At 38.2% G+C, this 18,102-nt stretch overlaps 1 protein-coding gene across 4 annotated transcripts in view; it reads right to left on the bottom strand.

The window, feature by feature from the left end:
* Nucleotides 1–1,316: 1,316 nt before the first annotated feature.
* The window catches only part of ANKRD12 (ankyrin repeat domain 12), a 122,106-nt gene continuing 105,320 nt past the window's right edge, over nucleotides 1,317–18,102 (bottom strand). For all 4 annotated transcript variants that reach the window (XM_039845854.1, XM_039845856.1, XM_039845855.1 and 1 more), the window contains 3 exons: nucleotides 16,974–17,117; nucleotides 4,815–4,910; nucleotides 1,317–4,157 (listed from right to left, as the gene is read on the bottom strand). In XM_039845854.1, the coding sequence (XP_039701788.1) occupies nucleotides 3,972–4,157; nucleotides 4,815–4,910; nucleotides 16,974–17,117 (426 nt within the window). In that variant the 3' untranslated portion in view covers nucleotides 1,317–3,971. The remainder of the gene's footprint in view (nucleotides 4,158–4,814; nucleotides 4,911–16,973; nucleotides 17,118–18,102) is intronic.

The raw sequence follows: 18,102 nt of genomic DNA, 5'->3' as shown, positions 1-18,102 counted from the left end.
GGGTTCATTCTGGTTTTGAGCTATTATGAATAAAGTTGCTATGAACGACATGTAAATACTTATGTTGACATGTTTATCTTTACTTTGGGTAAATATCTAGGAGTAGAAATACTGGGTCATATCTTAAGTACTTTTTATATTATAAAAAACCAGCAAGTAGATTTCCAAAATGGTGGTACCATTATACATTTTTACCAGCAATGAAAGATTTCCAGTTGTCCCACACTCTAACACTTGGTATTTTAAATTTTCTTAACTTTAGCCATTCTATTGGGCATATAGTGCTATAACACTGTGGTTTTAATTTGCATTTCCCTAATGATTAATGATATTGAGCATCTTTCCATGTGCTTTTTTTTTTTCACCATTTACATACCTTTAGTAAAATATCTGTTCATTGTTTTTTGTCTTATTGAGTTGAAAATTTTACTTTATGTATTCTGGAATCAAGTATTTTATTATGTATGTTTTAAAACAATCTTTTCTCCCAGGATGTGGCTTACATTATTTTCTTGAGTGTCTTTTGAAGAGCAAGTTTAAAATATAATGAAGTCTGATTTATCAACTTTTTTTTAATGGTTTGTACTTGTTCTATCCTAAGGAATTGTTACCTAACTGAATGTCAGTCACTAAGACATGACTATGTTCATGAGAAATGTTAGTCTGTAATTTTCTTGTAATGTTTTGCTGATTTTTGTTTTTTTGGGTACCGACTTCTGTGGAAGCTTTGTACCTCAATTTTAGGTACAAAGACTACAGTCCCAAGAAGCCACCAAGAAAATGAATTACAAGATATTTTAACCAACTAAACTTCATACCCGGTTTTCCAAAGATTACCATATTTTATAACAATCTTTTTGCCTTAAATGTTTGAATTTTTAAAAAAATGATGAAAATGTTTTTAAAATAAAAGGAGATAAACTATCTTGTGAATTTAATTGAAATAGGTTATTTTCTCTATATAACATTTTGGTTTTTTTTGTGTCAGGATATCAGAGATAGAAAAAAAATATTGCTCACTTGTTGGATAACTAAGAAAAATAGGTATTTAGCACTGCACTCAATTTCTAGAAAAATTAATTAAGTCCATTAAAATGAGCTTCATGGGGTCTTTGAGATTTTTGCAGTAGGTTTAATATTTAAAATTCACTTTTGAGACCTCATTACTTAAAAGACTTGAATTTGAAAGGCTAATTCTTCAGATGCTGTTTTCCTGAGTATTTCTGCAATTTTGCTAGCTGCCCAAGTAAATATTTGTGTTTGGCTTAAGAGTTATATGGGAGTGGGGAAAAAAACATTTAGCACACATTTCACTCTTAATTTTTCTATAAAAATATAACTCTTTATTAAATAACATGCACAAATATCAACTAGTCATTTATTAAACAGATATGATTTAGAACAAGATTTAAAGAAATACAAATCCTTAGGTACAATTTAGTATCTTGTTCATGATATTTGAAGAGTTAAAAAAAAATCACTGATTAAACTAACCATCCTTTATTTTTCTTTCAGAATCCTAAATCTTTTTAGGCATATACTCCATTCCAAGTTTTTCTAGCATTTCAGAGCTTTGGAATATCTTTACTATCAAAAGCCCTTAACTACTTACTTAGGTATAAATCCCCACTGAGAAGGCATTCACTTTTCTTTTAAGCTATCCAGATTAGCTCTGAGTCATTTTACAAAGGACATCTGCAGCAGCAGAATCATGGCAGAGAGGCTCCAGCAACTTGAGGTACCATTGAAGAGCGTGAAAATTAATTAGTGCTAAAAAGCTGGGATGACTAAATTATGCCAGATTCCTACTTGCTTACTTTTTCTCTTCTGTAGCTTGTTCTGCTTGGCCTAACAGCGATCGGCCCCACTCTCCTTCTAGGGCTAGATCATTAGAACGAAATGCTGTATAAATGTACTCCTCTCATATTTTCTGACTTTAATGCTCAGTAATTTTTTTTTTTTAATTTTTAGGCAAAAGTATAAACAAAATTTGCATTGTTGCTCATATTAAAAAGTATTGCTTTTATAAATTAGCTTTTAATGTTCCCAGCCTTAATAAACTTAAATTCAACAAAACCAGTGCTTCAAAATCTACCCTGCCTTTCTTGGCCCCATTTATCCAATAAAAAAGGCCAAAATCTCTCATCTAAATTTCTAAACACTACTACATCCAACCTTTATAATAAAGTCTTTGCACTGTGTATTTTTTACACGTGCTGCTTTATTGCGCATGCTAAGTACAGTATGAATTAAAATATAAATTGACATAAAGATTCAAAAATCCCTAAGCTTAATATGTACCTTTGCACTCAAAAACTTCGATTTTTATATTCTCTCCATTAGCTGGAATTTCCAACCTGCAAGCTGAATTTAAATCACTTTATTCCTCATACATTCTTTTTACTTTTCTCCAGAATAAACAGCCAGTATTATTTTATAATTCAAAAGAGTCTCATGGAAAGTTCTATAAATTTTATTTCATATACTTATAACCTAATTTTTCTTTCAAAAATGTTCAATAAATTTAGCAGCAGGTTTCAGATCTGAAATAATCTTGAATATTTAATCTATATCATGTTATAGGAGAATCTGTTTTTTTAAAATATATTGCTAAATGTTTAATAAAAACAACAAACTGAATATTAATTATAAAATTCTGAATATTATGTTTTGCATCTTGATACAAGGAAAAAAATACAGCATATTAATGAATTTTTCATAAACATTGCAGAGATCACTTGGCATATGCCTATTTCTTTTACTTATTTTGACTACCAAATATCTTTTCATTCAAGAACTCAGTTTTTATTTTAAAAGTGCAAAGGTTATTAAGCTTAAAACATTATATTTAAGCAATGTAAAAAAGTTTTACAATGATTTAACATGACCAATAAAATTTATTAAACATATTTACATGTATTCACAGATTCTTTCATACTTGAGTATTAAAATAGACATTTACAATTTCAGAATTTTCATTCGAAGGCATTTTTTTTGGGCGGGGGGGAGGAAGGGAAATAATAGGCTCTACTGTGAGATGAAAAAAGAGCTGTTTCTTGGTATGACTAATTCTAAATATGTTCAACATAGTAAGTCAGAGGTACTATACCTGACCAGTATGAAACACTTTACACTACTTTAGGAATCACTTATGGAGAGTTAAATTATAGGAAGCATGCAATCCAACTAAGTCACAATTTTTACAGTTATGGTGATGAAACCAAGCTAACTCAAACACATACATGCCTTAGTTAAGTTTTGCTACCTGAATACACTACTGCTACACTCCATACAAACTACAACTTTGGTCCAATAAAACATAGACAAAACAGTTTTACAATTATTTTTTGTACATGTTTTGACTACTAATCCCTTTGTATACATTTTGACCATTAATTACAAGATTTACATCTGCACAATATGTATAAAATAAGTTATTAAAAAGGAAGACAATATTAAAACTTTTGAAAAGAAAACTGTACAATTAATTTACAGATATAATAAACTGAAGAAATTTTGTGCCAAGTTTTTCTTCCACATTAGAAACTATATAGTAGGAACTGAACCTTTTAGTTTACTGATATATTTTAATAAAACTTGAAAGAGATTTGCATACTAGTGGTTATCTTGTTACTTAGAATGCTAACAACTTCCAGCGCTGTTAGCAGATTCTGGACTTTTTAAGTATGTACCTCAGCCTGCCAACATGCTCCAATGCAAGAGTTACCTTTCACCACTATAAATAACAGTTTTCAGTTAGAGACTGTTTGGATCTAAGATCCAAAACAATTCTTTTAATTTTTTATAAAATGACAGTGTTTACTACATACATAACGAACTTTAGTTGAACTTTAATTTTACTAACACTTGTAAAGGCATAATATCAGTATTCTGGTCAAAAGGCAATATTCCACAGTATAACACTCTTGAGTTCCATCAGTTTAGGATGACACATCAAGAAGTAAGGGCTGCTATATAGGAGTCAATTCAAAGTCATCATTGACATCAACAAGGGGAACATAAAACTCCTGGATTTCGTAAATGCTGATAGATTTATAGGTGGCAGGATCAAGTTCCTGGAGTTTGAGCTGCCATTCTAATCTCTGAACAGCATTTAAAGCTGCAGCTTCATGTTGCTGCCTCATTAAAAGACAGGTCTATTTAAAAGAAGAGAAGAGATAATCAATTATTCTATTAAACTTGCTTTGTTTAAACATTATTTTCATCCACAGTTTCTTTAGAAATTATGATAATTTCTAAATATGACAGGTATAAAAAGTTTCTAAATATGACAGGTATAAAAAGTTTCTGAGTTACACATCCATTTCTATTTTACCCTGTCTATATCCATACGCCAACTAATTTCTGGATCTGCAACTTCACATTCATCTTCTCTTAGGGACTTTAATTTGAAACTGATTTTTTATACAATGAGATTTAAAATTATACAAAAACCATGAAAATCTGAGAAGTGGTTTGAAATTATTGAAAATCTAAAACCAAATAATGTTCTTTATAGAGTTGCAAAATATATTCCTTTTCTTATTGTTTTCCCATTCTTTCCTATAACTATAACCAGACTCATATACTGGATAAGCATGAAGATCTCCATTAGAAATTTTTTAGCTTCATCTTTTATACTACATTGATCCTGAAAAATAAGACTTGTGGTTTTCATTTTCCTTTATCTTGTAATTGTGACCTGGCGTGAGGATTCATGACTAACCATTATTTCCTTTCCTAATCATTCCTAATATAGCTGCAATATCTGTTTATAAAGGAGGGACACATTCATTCAAACTGAACATACATACCTTTAATTTGTCAAATTTATCATCCACATCTTGTAACCAAGACATAAACTGCCTTGCATTAAAGCGATCCCTCACAGAAGTTTTACTGTCATCAGACTGAAAGAGAACATTAAAAGTAGTTGAGAATTATAAAGAACTTTAAAATCTATAAGCCATATGTCTTTTTTATGGTACATTTTACTTTTTAAGGAAGAATGGAACTACATTATGAAAAAGGATAAAACATAATTTGAATATTAAAAAAATTTGATAAAGCATTTATTTCCATATTGAGTAGACAGATTAGTAGAATTCTTAGGATTCTGGGTTTAGTTACTAATTAAATAGAATCCTACTGCTCTATGAGGAAAAGATATTTCTCAAAAAGGCATGTCATATGAAGTATTATGCCTGTTACATTCTTTTTAAAGAATTTATTTCACATTTAACTTAACATTAAAGTTTACCATTAACATGAATGTAGAGAGAAAAACTGTTAAGGTGGGAGATGGGCCGTAGAGGCATACATTTTTTCCAGAACCAATATTTTGGAGTGCTCATAAAGAAATTCCATACCAACTTTTAAGCATACCAGTTTTGGAATTAAGCTAGGTTATATTCAGCTGTCGGCTTTGTGTCTTACTGAGTAATCTTGAATTATGTACTCCCTCAATTTTCTACCTGTCAAATGGGATAAAAATCTCTTTTAATCTTATTTTGAGAATTAAGAGCCTCTTAATGCTTGGACATACAGGAAGCACTCTATCCAATAAACATGTGCTATAATTATTACTACTACTATTACTACTAAAGTGAGATTGAGGCATCAGGTAGGCCCACACTCGCATTTTTAGCCATTATCACTTCCTCCTTGGTCTTTGAGTAAGATGTTTTGACTATTTTACTTTGTACTGTTGAATCGTTTTAATCTTACAAGTGTATTTGAAAAAGAAGTATAAGAGAGTGAGCTAATGAATAATTCAGGGCCTTGCCAGGAAAAGTAGATTTGTTTACTTTCTCTCCCTTAGTTTCTCAGAAGCTATTCTCATACAAGCAAAAAGACCTTCCACTCTAAAGCTAGCTGTAAAAAGATAGGTAATAGTTCCATAGTTTTCTTCAAGAGAATGACTAAGTTATTCTGCCCTTTAATTATTAGGCCAATTGTAGACTGATCCTCTTTAGTCTCTGACTTTGGAATCATTCTAAGGGTTTACTGGGAAAATTCATTATTTTTAAAATTTTCTTTAAAATCTAGATTCCTCAATTTTGTACTTCCCTATCAATGTTTTCATGTCTTTCATGAGAAATGTCTTAATTTTGGTCCAGTGGCTTTCCACCTCTATTTCCAGCTCTGCTATGGATTTATTTTTATTTTTATGTCTTTGATTATTTCAATGAGTTTTAGGAGGAAGAAAAAAAGAAATGAGTTTACTTAACTACTCTGAACTTAAAATCTTCAAGACTTTCATTATAGCTTGATTTACAGTGTTCTGAAATTGATTCATTACTCTTCTAAATGCATGAAACATAAAAAGATTTCAAGATATCACATGGTCTAGTCCAGCCTTTAGCAAGATGGTTAAACCATTCGTTATTAAAAAACATTAATTCTTCCCTTTAAAATATATAAAGTTGGAAATTACGGAAAGTCCTTTTCAGTATCTATTTCCTTAGAGTCAAATAACAGTTCTTTTTTAAGATCCAATTACTCATTTTAATAGCCTTTTTTTTGGTATTTCTGAGTGCTTTCATTTAAATAAAACAGTTGGCAGCTTAAGAAAGTTTAAATCTACTCATCTATTTTAATCTTTTTTTTACAAATGAGAAAAATAAAACCCAAAGAGAAGTAACTTTCTCTATATTATACTTTATATCCTGTTTCTAGTTTGTCTGATTTAAAATAGCATTTCCTATTCTTTTCCTCTTGAGATAATCCTTCACTGTCTGTGTTTATACTCTTTAAAAATATAATTGTTTTCAATTATAGTTGACACATTAGTTTCAGGTGTACGAGTGATTAGACATTTATATAACTTATGAAGTGATCATCCCCATAAATCTAGCACCTGTTCGACACCATACAGTTACAATATTATTGACTATATTCTCTATACTTCACATCCCCATGACTATTTTTTAGCTACCAATTTGTACCTCTTAATCCCTTTCCCCTTCCGTCTATTCCCCAACCACTCTCCCATCTGGCAACCATCAAAAAGTTCTCTGTAAGTTTGCCTGGTATGTTTACTTCATTTTTTAGATTCCACATGTAAGTGAAATCATACGTTGTCTTCTGCTGACTTATTTCACTCAGCATAATAGCCTCTAGGTCCATCCATGTTGTTGAAGATGGCAAGAGTTCATTCTTTTTTATGGCTAATACTCCACTGCATATATGTACCACTTTTTTATCCGTTCATCCACTGATAGTAAGGTTGCTTCCATATCTTGGCTATTGTAAATAACGCTGCAATGAACATATGGATGCATGTCTTCAATTTAGTGTTTCTGGTTTCTTCAAATAAATACCCAGAAGTGGAACTACTGGGTCCTTCTTTGTCTCTTGTTATAGCATCTGTTTAAAGTCTATTTTGTCTGGCATAAGCATTCAATTTAAAGTAATTGTTGGAGGCGGAAAAAAATGGCGTAGGTGATAGAGGTTCTGTTCTTCCCTCTGGCGACCAAATCAAAGTTGTGACAGAAACAGGAAGCAAACAGCAAAGAAAAATCACCTGGATCTAGATGAACAAGCCATGCAACTAGGGAGAACTCTAAGAAATCATCCTGCAAAGGCAGAAGGTAGGATGGGGTGAGGACACGAGGCTGCTTGGTCCCGAATACCTTAGTGGGAAGAAGCACTGGCAGAGGCGGTGGCAGTGGTAGATGCCTCTTAAAGAGGCTGCGTCCGCGAGTGGACTTTTGTAGTGACGAACCTTCTTGCTCTAAGCACCAGTGCTGGTTCAGCTGCGCGCAGGGGGCACTGGGGACTTACAGGGAGACACTGAGTTGTTAGAGTGAGGGCTGAGGCGAGATTCGCTCAGTACAGAAGTGCCAGTAGTATCCATTGTTCCTCTGTTGAGACCTCCCCATTCCCAGTGTCCGGACACAGAGCCACCATAGCCATGACTTCATCACATTGGATAACAGTGTTCACTCCGCCCAGAGGATTCCCTGAAACCCTGCCTCCCCCAACTTGTGGCCCCACCCAAGCCACATCCAGGTGTGTTCTCAGTGAGTCAGGTGCTCTGGGAGACTTAGGAGCTTTGCTTAATATATAGAAACAGACAAAGAAAGGCAGCCAAAATGGGAAGACAAAGAAGTAGAAACTATATGAGAGAACATAACAGAGATTCAGAAATAATGGTGTCAAGCAATCTAACAGACGCAGAGCTTAAAATACTGGTTATAAAGATGCTCAATGAACTTATGGGAAGTGTAGATGAATTCAGTGGGAACTTCAACAAAGAGACAAAAACCATAAAAATGGAAATGGAAATTATAAAAGGAAACCAGTCAGAAATGAAGAACACTTTATCTGAGAAGCACATTAAATGGAATAAAGGAATAAACAAAAGTGAATAAAGAAGAGGATCAAATGACCTATCTAGAGAAAAGGAAAGCCAAGGACACTCAATCAGAATGGCAACAAAAAAGAAGCCAAGACTATAATAATTTAATGAGCCTTTGGGACACTATTAATGGTAAAAATATCTGTGTCATAGGGGTACCTGAAGAGGCAGAACAAGAAGTTAAATATATATTTGAAGAAATAATGATGGAAAACTTCTCTAACCTGGTGAAGGAATTAGATATACAACTCCAGGAAGCTCAGAGAATCTCAAAAACAAGAAACCCAAAGAGGCCCACACCAAGACATATCATTAAAATGCCAAAGGTTAAATACAAAGAGAGAATCTTAAAATCAGCAAGAGAAAAGCAGTTAGTTACCTACAAGGGAGCAGCCATAAGACTGGAAGCTAATTTCTCAGAAGAAACTATGCAGGACAGAAGGGTTTGATGCAAAATATTTGATGTGATGAAGACCCAGGATCTATAACCAAGAATACTTTATCCAGCAAAGCTATCATTTAGAGCTGAAGAGTTTCCCAGACAAAAATAAGCTAAGGGAATTTATCACTACTAAGCCAGTATTACAGGAAATGTTGGAGGGACTTCTTTAAGAAGAAAAAACATGTATCGAAAATAGAAATAGAAAGACACATGGACCAGAGGAAAAAAAATCAAGAGTCTAGAAGTAAACTCATATTTATGTGGGCAAATAATTTTCAACAAAAAAGCCAAAAACATACAGTGGAGAAAGGAAAGTCTCTTCAATAAATGGTGCTAGGAAAATTGGAAAGCCACCTACAAAAGAGTGAAACTAGACTGTTGTCTATCACCACACACCAAAATTAAATCAAAGTGGATTAATGACCCAAATATAAGACCTGAAACAATAAATTGCATAGAAGAAAACAGGAACAAAACTCAAGGACCTTGGACCTAAAGAGGATTTTATGAATTTGACCTCAAAAACAAGGGAGTATAAGGAAAAATAAATGAATGGGACCACATCAAACTAAAAAGCGTCTGCTCAACAAAAGAAACCATCAACAAGGTAAAGAGACAACCATCCGAATGGGAAACTATATTTGCAATCAACACCTCTGATAAGGACCTAATATCCAAAATATACAAATAGCTCATACAACTCAATAACAAGAAAACAAACAATCTAATCAAAAAATGAGCAGAGGACCTGAACAGACACTCCTCCCTAGAGGACATACAAATGGCCAACAAATATATGAAAAGCTGCTCAACATCACTAGCTATTAGGGAAATGTAAATCAAAACCACAATAAGATACCATCTCACACCTGTTAGAATAGCTATAATCAACAGGACAAGTAATAACAAATGTTGGAGAGGATGCAGAGAAAAAGGAACCCTCATACACTACTGGTGAGACTGCAAATTGGTACAGAGACTATGGAAAACAGTAGGGAGGTTCCTCGAAAAACTAAGAATTGGCCTAACATATAATCCAGCAATCTCTCTACTGAATATTTACCCCAAATACTTTAAAACCTGTATCTGGAAAGATATTGGCACACCGATGTTCACAGCAGCATTATTCACAGTGGTCAGAACATGGAAGCAACTGAAGTGTCCTAAGATAGATGATTGGCTAAGGAAGCTGTGGAACACATATACAACGGAATATTACTCAGCCATAAAAAGAGATGAAATACTGCCATTTGCGACAATACGGATGGACCTCAAGATATTCATGCTAAGCAAAATAAGCCAGACAGAGAAAGTTGAAAATGACACGATATCACTTATATGTAAGATATAAACCAAAAAGCAACAAATGAACAGGACAAAAAAACAGAGAATCAAGGGCAATAGACTAGTCGTTACCTGAGGGTAGGAGAGAGAGTGGAGAGGGGTGGTAGATGGGGTAAAGGGGGTCAAATATGTGGTGACAGAAAGAAATCTAACTGTGGGAGGTGAACAGACAGTGTAAATATATGTATGCCTATTGTTAAAGTGTACAGCTGAAACTTACTGGATTTTGTTAACCAATGTCACCATAAAAAATAATTAAAAAAAAAACAAAACAGGAATAAAGAATGGTAAAAACTACATTCCTATCAACAAGTACCTCAAATGGAAAAGAATTAAGTGCTCCAACCAAAAGACAGAGTGGCTGAATGGATAAGAAAACAAGATCCCTATATAAGCTGCCTACAAGAGACTCACTTCAGATTAAAAGACATAGAGACTAAAAGGAAGGGGATGGAAAAAAGATATTATCTTGACGGGCCCAGAAGGCATTGTGCTGAATGAAATGGTTTGGATAGAGAAAGACAAATATTCCATGATTTAATGTACATGTGGAATATAAGAACAAAATCAACAAAACAACAACAAAAGCGGAAATAAACTCAGAGAATATTTAGCGAGATACTAGATGGGAACGGGGTTGGGGGGAAAAAAGGCAAAGGAATGAAGAGATACAAATAGATAGTTGCAGAATACACATGGAGATGTAGAGTGTAACATGACGAAGATGGTTAATAATGTTGTAATAAATATGTAAGGGGCAAGAGGGGTACTAGATTTAGTGGGTTGATCATTGTGAGTTATGTGGATCTCTGATCACCATGCTATATAACTGAAACTGGTATATTACTGTACACCAATAGTAAGTGGAAAAAAACTGAGCGTACAATGTAAATACAAGCAATTGTCTATTATATTTCAATAAAGACAAATAAAATTATTGGTAGTTTTATAGTTCTTGCCATCATGTTATTTATAATTATCCATATTTTTAATCTTTTCCCCCACTTCTTCCTCTTAAAGAAGTCCCTTTTAACATTCCTTTTAATACTGGTTTGGTGGTGATGAATTCCTTTAACTTTTTGTCTGGGAATCTCTTGATCAGCCCTTTGATTCTAGAAGACAGCTGTGGGCAACAGGCCTGACAGGTTCCAGGTCTGGCTGTGATCCAGGCTCACAGCAAGAAACAGGATCCTGGATTTAGAATGTTAGCGTAGTAAGGCGCCTGCACCTAACATACGTAAGCATGATTCAGCTTATTGTATCACGCATGTGTGGCAGAATGCCACTATTGTTCTCTGACATATATAAAGCCTATGCGGTCTCCTATCAGAACAAAAGTGTGTTCCCTGCAGTAAAGTAGGTGCCTGCTGTTTCATTGTCTTGTCAGCCCCTTGTGCATTCTTCCAACTGGGCGTCTCACCACCGAAACCTTCCCTTCTCAATCAGCTCGGCGCTGACACATGGCGTAGTTGGCGGGATGAAGTGTGTATGTCTTACAGTGCTCTGAATGGTCGCGGCGTGGAGGACATGTGGCCCCCTGCCTCCCAGTGGTATCCCGTGGCCACATATCTGACTGTGGATGCCTCTAGAGGATTGGTACAGAGTGAAGCTGCATTCGAAGGACATCTGGAAAGCCCTGGAGATGTTGGAGCCAAATGTTCCGACCACCACTCCTGGGAGGCAGCAGGTTGGGTGGCCTAGATGTTTCTGGTGGCACTATGGCAGGCCAGCCTGGAGGATCAGGTTCAGCAAGTGAAGCAGCTACAACGCTAGAGAAGACATGCTGGAAAGGTGGCTGGAAGCAGTGAAATGCATGCTACAGGGCCCTGATGGGTCGTTGCCACCATCCCTGTCTGGGAACCTGCTGGCGATACGGCAGTAGGTTTAAGTGGAATAGCCATTGGCCTCAGGGGGTCAAGTTGGCGGCGCCCCCCAGGCTAAAAAGCATACCACCTTGATCCAGTACACTCCCGCTGAACTCCGGGATCTGACAAAACAGGTACGGCAGAGAGCAGGGGAGACAGTTCCAGGGTGGCTGCTGCAGCTGTGCGATGATGGAGCCGAAAGGATTGAATTATTTCCAGAAGAGATGGCTCAGCTGGCCTCCATAATGATGATACGGTCTCTCAGGCAGCGCCTCCCAGCGACACAGGGCACAGGAAATCACTCCCTGATTCACTGGCTTATGTCTGCTGCATGGACAGTGTGGGCCAACCTGGGGGAGCTGCCAGACACAGTGAGCAGATGGACCAAGTACTTAGATCTGTTCCAGATAATTCGAGAAATGGGCATGCGACAGGTAATGTTTTGCGCCCAGTATACTAGTCCCGATGAAGAGGTATTTACAACCTATATAAAGGACTTGACTGACTTCCAGCCCAGCTGGTACTTAGGTGGATAGGCGGATCCATGAAGTGACGTCCTTCATGGCTAAGTTGGGGGATGTGGAAGCGAAATGCAAGGGGCATTCCATTGGAGTGTGCGCCATACTGCCCTACGCACTCCCAGACTGGCCAGTGCACAGACAGAGGCGTGGCTGAAAAGGGGGAGGAGGGTGGAGCAGCTCCCAGACTGTTCAGCCGTGAGAGTGAGCCACAGGCAGATGTGGTTTGATCTCTTCGCGGCAGGAGTCACTGCAGAAAAGACTGAGCTGCAAGCTAATGAAGTGCTGCTGGCGCTGTGGAATCAGCTGCACCCTGACCAGCAATTCACTTTTATTCCTGGGAAAGCCACAACCCATGAGGTGCAGCTAGCCGATTATTTCCCTGATTATAAATTCGGCCAGGACACCGGTTGGTGGGGGAGCTGAATAAGGTTAGGCTGTCCCTGCATGCCAAACGTCACGGACATCATGGACCGGCTGTCGCATGAACTTGAACAATACCATTCTGTGGTGTACTTGGCAAATGCCTTTTTCTTTATTGCCATAGCCCTAGAAAGTCAAGAACAGTTTGTCTTCACCTAGGAAGGGTGACAGCGGACATTCCTCGTTCCTCCCCAGGGCTATCTGCACAGCCCTACTCTGTGCCACAGTCTTGTGGCTCAAGATTTAGCCATGTGGAAACGACCGCCCACAGTGCACTTGTATCATTACATTGATGATATAATGCTAACCTCTGATTCTCTTACAGAACTAGCAGCAGCAGCAACCAGCCTGCGAGAAGTTCTCACTGACTGAGGTTCGGAAGTCAACGAGGACAAGGTCCAGGGACCTGGATTCTCTGTCAAAATCCTGGGAGTAGTCTGGTCAGGTAAGACCAAAGTAATGCCGGAGGTGGTGATTGATAAGATACACGCATATCCTCGACCTGAGACTGTGAAGCAGCTCCAAACCTATTTGGGTTTAGAGAGTGTTCGTTTCCCATTTGGCCTCCTTGTTGCAACCCCTGCATCATCTCGTGTGACAGAGTGCCTAGTGGGATTGGACCTCTGAGATAGAAGATGCCTTTAAGGTTACAAGGGCAAGCTGCAGCACGAGCCCAAACTCTACGCGTAGTAGATCCAGCCCTCCCATTCTTGCTTATGGTGCAGGTGAATGATGCAGGGTTTGGATGGGGCTTATGGCAGAAGCACAGTTCCCGGAAAGTACTGATAGACTTCTGGTCCCAGTTATGGAAAGGTGTGGAAGCACGGTATTCTCATAGAGAAGCAACTGGCTGCCATATATGCAGCCCTTCTGGACAGTGAGGACATCACTGGCCCTAATTCCATAACTGTGTCCATGTACCCTGTGGAGGGGTGGCTGCAGTCTTGGGTGAAGGCTCCCCGTACAGAAATTGCACAGATCCCTACACTGACCAAGTGGAGGTACATACTTGGAGCAGTGGGTGCACTTCTTTGCAAGCCCCTGTCAGGTCAATTGCATCCCGTATTGGGACCAATGCAGTTTCAAGCAGAACTCCTGGAGGAGCCTGCTGAGATGGGACATGTACCGAGCCCTACGTAGAAGGTCGGGCTCCCATCCCTGAGGATGCCTAGTACACAGATGGCTTGCGCCATGGGCAGCCCCCAACATGGGCTGCTGTGGCACTGCAGCTGTCCACAGAAACCTTTTGGTATGAAACTGGTGCTGGGCAGTCCAGCCAATGGGCTGAGCTTCATGCTGTGTGGCTGGTCTTTATGAAACTGGCCCAGTGCACATCTGCACCGACAGTTGGGCTGTATATCGAGGTCTAACTCTGTGGCTGCTCTGGTGGGCTGCCCAAGAGTGGATTATAGGTCACTGCCTGCTATGGGGCCTATGCGGTCCACGAGCACTGAAGCACACACTCCCCTCAATAAAGTTGGTGCCTGCCGTTTCACTCTCGTGTTGGCCCCTCTTGTGTTCTTTCAACTGGGCGTACCACTGAAACTTTTCCTTCTCAATCAGCTCGCCGCTGACAATTGCTTTCCTGGGTGACCTAGGTTATAGGTCCTTGCTTTTCATCACTTTGAATATTTCCTGGCAATCTCTTCTGGCCTGCAAAGATTCTGAGAAATAGGCTGACAATCTTATGGGCACACCCTTGTAGGTAATTAACTGCTTTTCTCTTGCTGCTTTAAAAATTCTGTCTTTAACCTTTGCCATTTTCATTTTGATGTGTCTTGGTGTGAGCCTCTTTGGGTTCATCATGTTTGGGACTCTGTTTCTTGGGCTCGTATGTCTGTTTTCTTCGCCAGGTTAGGGAAGTTTTCTGTCATTTTTTCAAATAGGTTTCAATTTCTTACCCTCTCTTCTCCTTCTGGTGCCCCTATTATGCAAATGCTGTTATGCTTGACGTTGTCCCAGAGGCCCCTTAAACCAAGGATCCCCAACTCCCGGGCCATGGACCAGTACCAGTCTGTGGCTGTTAAAAACCGGGCCGCACAACAGGAAGTGAGCTTCAGGTGAGTGAGGTCAAGTTTCATCTGCATTTGCAACCACTCCACAGCGTTAGCGTCACTGCCTCAGTTCCGCTTCAGATCAGGATTCTCATAGGAGCACCAGTGCCTGGTGCCAAAAAGGTTGGGGATCACTGCTTTAAACTATCCTCATTTTTTTGGATTCTTTTTTCCTTGTTGCATTTCTGATTGAGTGTTTTCTGCTACCTTATTTTTTAAATCACTAATTCAATCCTCTCCTTCATCTAATATACTGCTGATTGATTCCCTTTAATGCATTCTTCATTTCAGTTATTGTATTCATTTGACTGCTTCTTTTTTGTTTTCTATCTCCATTTTCATGTTTCCTATCCCTTTTTTTGAAGTTTGCACTGAGGTCATGGAGCATCCTTATAATCAGTGTTTTGAATTCTGCATCTGGCAGATTACTTGTCTCCATTTTGTTTAGCTCTTTTCTGTTCATTCATTTAGGACGTTTCTTTGTCTCCTCATTATGGCTGCCTCCCTGTGTTTGCTTCTATGTAGCAGGTAGAGATATTATGTCTCCCAGTCTTGGTAGAGTGGCCTTAGGTAGTAGGTGTCCTGTGAGGCCCAATGGTGCAGTCTCCTTGGTCACTTGAGCCAGGTGCTTCAGGTGTGTCCCTTGTGTAGGTTGTGTGTACCCTCCTGTTGTAGCTGAGCCTTGAATGATGTTAGCACATCAAGAAGAAGGACTGACCCTCAAGCTAATTGGTGAGGACTGGCCATGACTATAGTGGAGGAGCTGTTGTGCAGGAGCAGACACTATGAAGCAGGATTCGCTTTGGCATGGATCTGGTGCCTGCCGAGTTTGTTCTTTGGGTGTGTCATTTGTGGAGGTGGTTGATTGGTGCTCTGGTGCAGGGCAAGGCCAGTTGCTGCCTGTGCCCTGACCAGGGCCACTTGTATGAACTACAAACTGATCTGCACATGGTTGCCACTTGTGCTGGGCTTGGGACTGATTAGCAAGAAGTACAGGGCACAATGAGGCCAGACGCTGATTGTCTAGGGTTTGTGAGATTTTACAAAGGTCCGCAGCATGAGGCAATATACATCATTTGTATGAAAAGCCCCTGGTAGCAGCTTGGGTGGGGCCGCAAATTGGGTGGGGCAAGCTCTCAAAGAATCACCAGGGCTGGGCAACTGGTATTAGGTAGGTTGATGGGAGACTCAGATATGGCACTCACCTGCATGCGGGGTGGGGGTGGGGTTCAACAAAGGAACAATGGTTTCTGTCAGCACTCTTGTCTGGAAGAAAACTGCACCTCCAGCTTTCGCCCTGAAGCTGGACAATTCAGTTCCTCTTTGTATGTCCCTGGCAAATTCAAGCTGCTGCCCCCAGTGCTGGAGCTCAGAGTGAGTCCATCAGCAGTAAGTTCGTGCATGGGCCCTTTAAGAGGAACGCCTGTTACTCCAGCAGACCCACTTCTCACTCAGCCAATCTCTGCTGGTTTTCAGACAGAATTTATGGGGACTTACCTTCCCAGCACTGAAACCCAGGGCTGGGGAGCTTGGTGCGAGGCTAGGACCGCTTGCTCCTCAAGTGGAGACCTTCGTACCTGAGATATCCCTCCTGATTTTAAAATGCCACATGTCTCTGCTCCTCCCCTCCTACCAGTCTCATTCTTTGGGTGTGTCACTTAAGAAACAAATTACAAGTTATCTATAGGGGCACTATCCTAAACATATAGCTGTTTTATAATAGCCTAAACACATATCTGCTTTTATAATATAAGCTTTTAAATTATAAACATCATCATTAGACATTACGTTAGAGGACTTTAGAAAATACAGGATCAGGTGATATGGGACTACTTTCAGGTGGTTCGAAAGAGTTGATTTCTTCTTTGAGCTTTAATGATTGTTGAAATAAAGTTTCTTCTACGGAAATAGATTAAAAAACACCCCATTCTAACAGCATTCTAACAGTATCAGTGAGCACTTTACCTGAGCATCCAGTGGCACACTGTAGACTTCTGCATCCAGTAAAACAGTGCATGCACTAAATGGCAGTGTTTGATTTGCCAATGTTCTTGCAGCTCTGTAATGAACTCGTAGAACTTCCTGTTCATTAGATACAATGAGTTTTTCCTAGTTGAACAAAGAATTTTAAAATATCAATTCTTCAACCACTTGTTTTCAAATAAAATAAAACCACTTAAAATGTGCTAAAGAATCTGTGTCTCAGAGTAGTTTTTTTCTTCACAGTAAGCTTGAAAAATTTAGGAACTCTTAGTGTTCTAAAAATGTAAATAATTTTTTTTTCCAAATTGGCATTTTCTTTTAAAAAGTTTGCTTTCTCTCTTCCTCTTTTGTTCCTTTCTTTTCAATTACAGTTGACATTCAATATTATTTTATATTAGTTTCAGCTGTACAGGATAGTGGTTAGATATCTATATAATAAAAATTATCTTTTAAAGTGTACAATGGTGACTTTTAATATATTCACCAAGATGTTCAATTATTGCCACTAATTCCAGAATATTTTCATCATTCCCAAAAGAAATCTCATAGCCAGCAGCCACTCTCCATTCTTCCTCTTTCCCTGGCAACTACTACTCTATTTTTTGTTTCTATGGATTTATTCTGAACATTTCATATAAATGAGATAAACAATACGTGGTCTTTTGTGACTGGCTTCTTTCATGTTGCATGTTTTCAAGGTTCATTTGTGTTTAAGCAAGTATAAGTACATCACTCCTTTTTATGGCTGAAGGATATTCCACTGTGTGAATATACAACATTTTATTTATCCATGCACTAGTTGATGGCCTTTTGGGTTGTTTCCATCTTTGGTCTACCATGAATAACGCTGCTATGACTATTCATGCTCAAGTAAATAACTAGGAATAGAACTGCTAGGTCATATGGTAATTCTATGTTTAACTTGTTGAAGAACCACCAAACTGTTTTCAACAGAAGTATCATTTTATATTCTCAACAGCAATGTATGAGGGTTCCAATTTTTTCACATCCTTGTCAACATCTGTCATTAAGTCTTTTCTTATTATAGCCATTCTAATGGGCTTGAAGTGGTATTCCATTGTGGTGGCAGCTTCTCTTTTATAAAAAATAT

The sequence above is a fragment of the Pteropus medius genome, unplaced genomic scaffold (genome assembly GCF_902729225.1).
Source record: "Pteropus medius unplaced genomic scaffold, Ma_sr-lr_union100, whole genome shotgun sequence".
Taxonomy (NCBI): domain Eukaryota; kingdom Metazoa; phylum Chordata; class Mammalia; order Chiroptera; family Pteropodidae; genus Pteropus; species Pteropus medius.
This window is presented reverse-complemented; position numbering and strand designations above follow the sequence as displayed.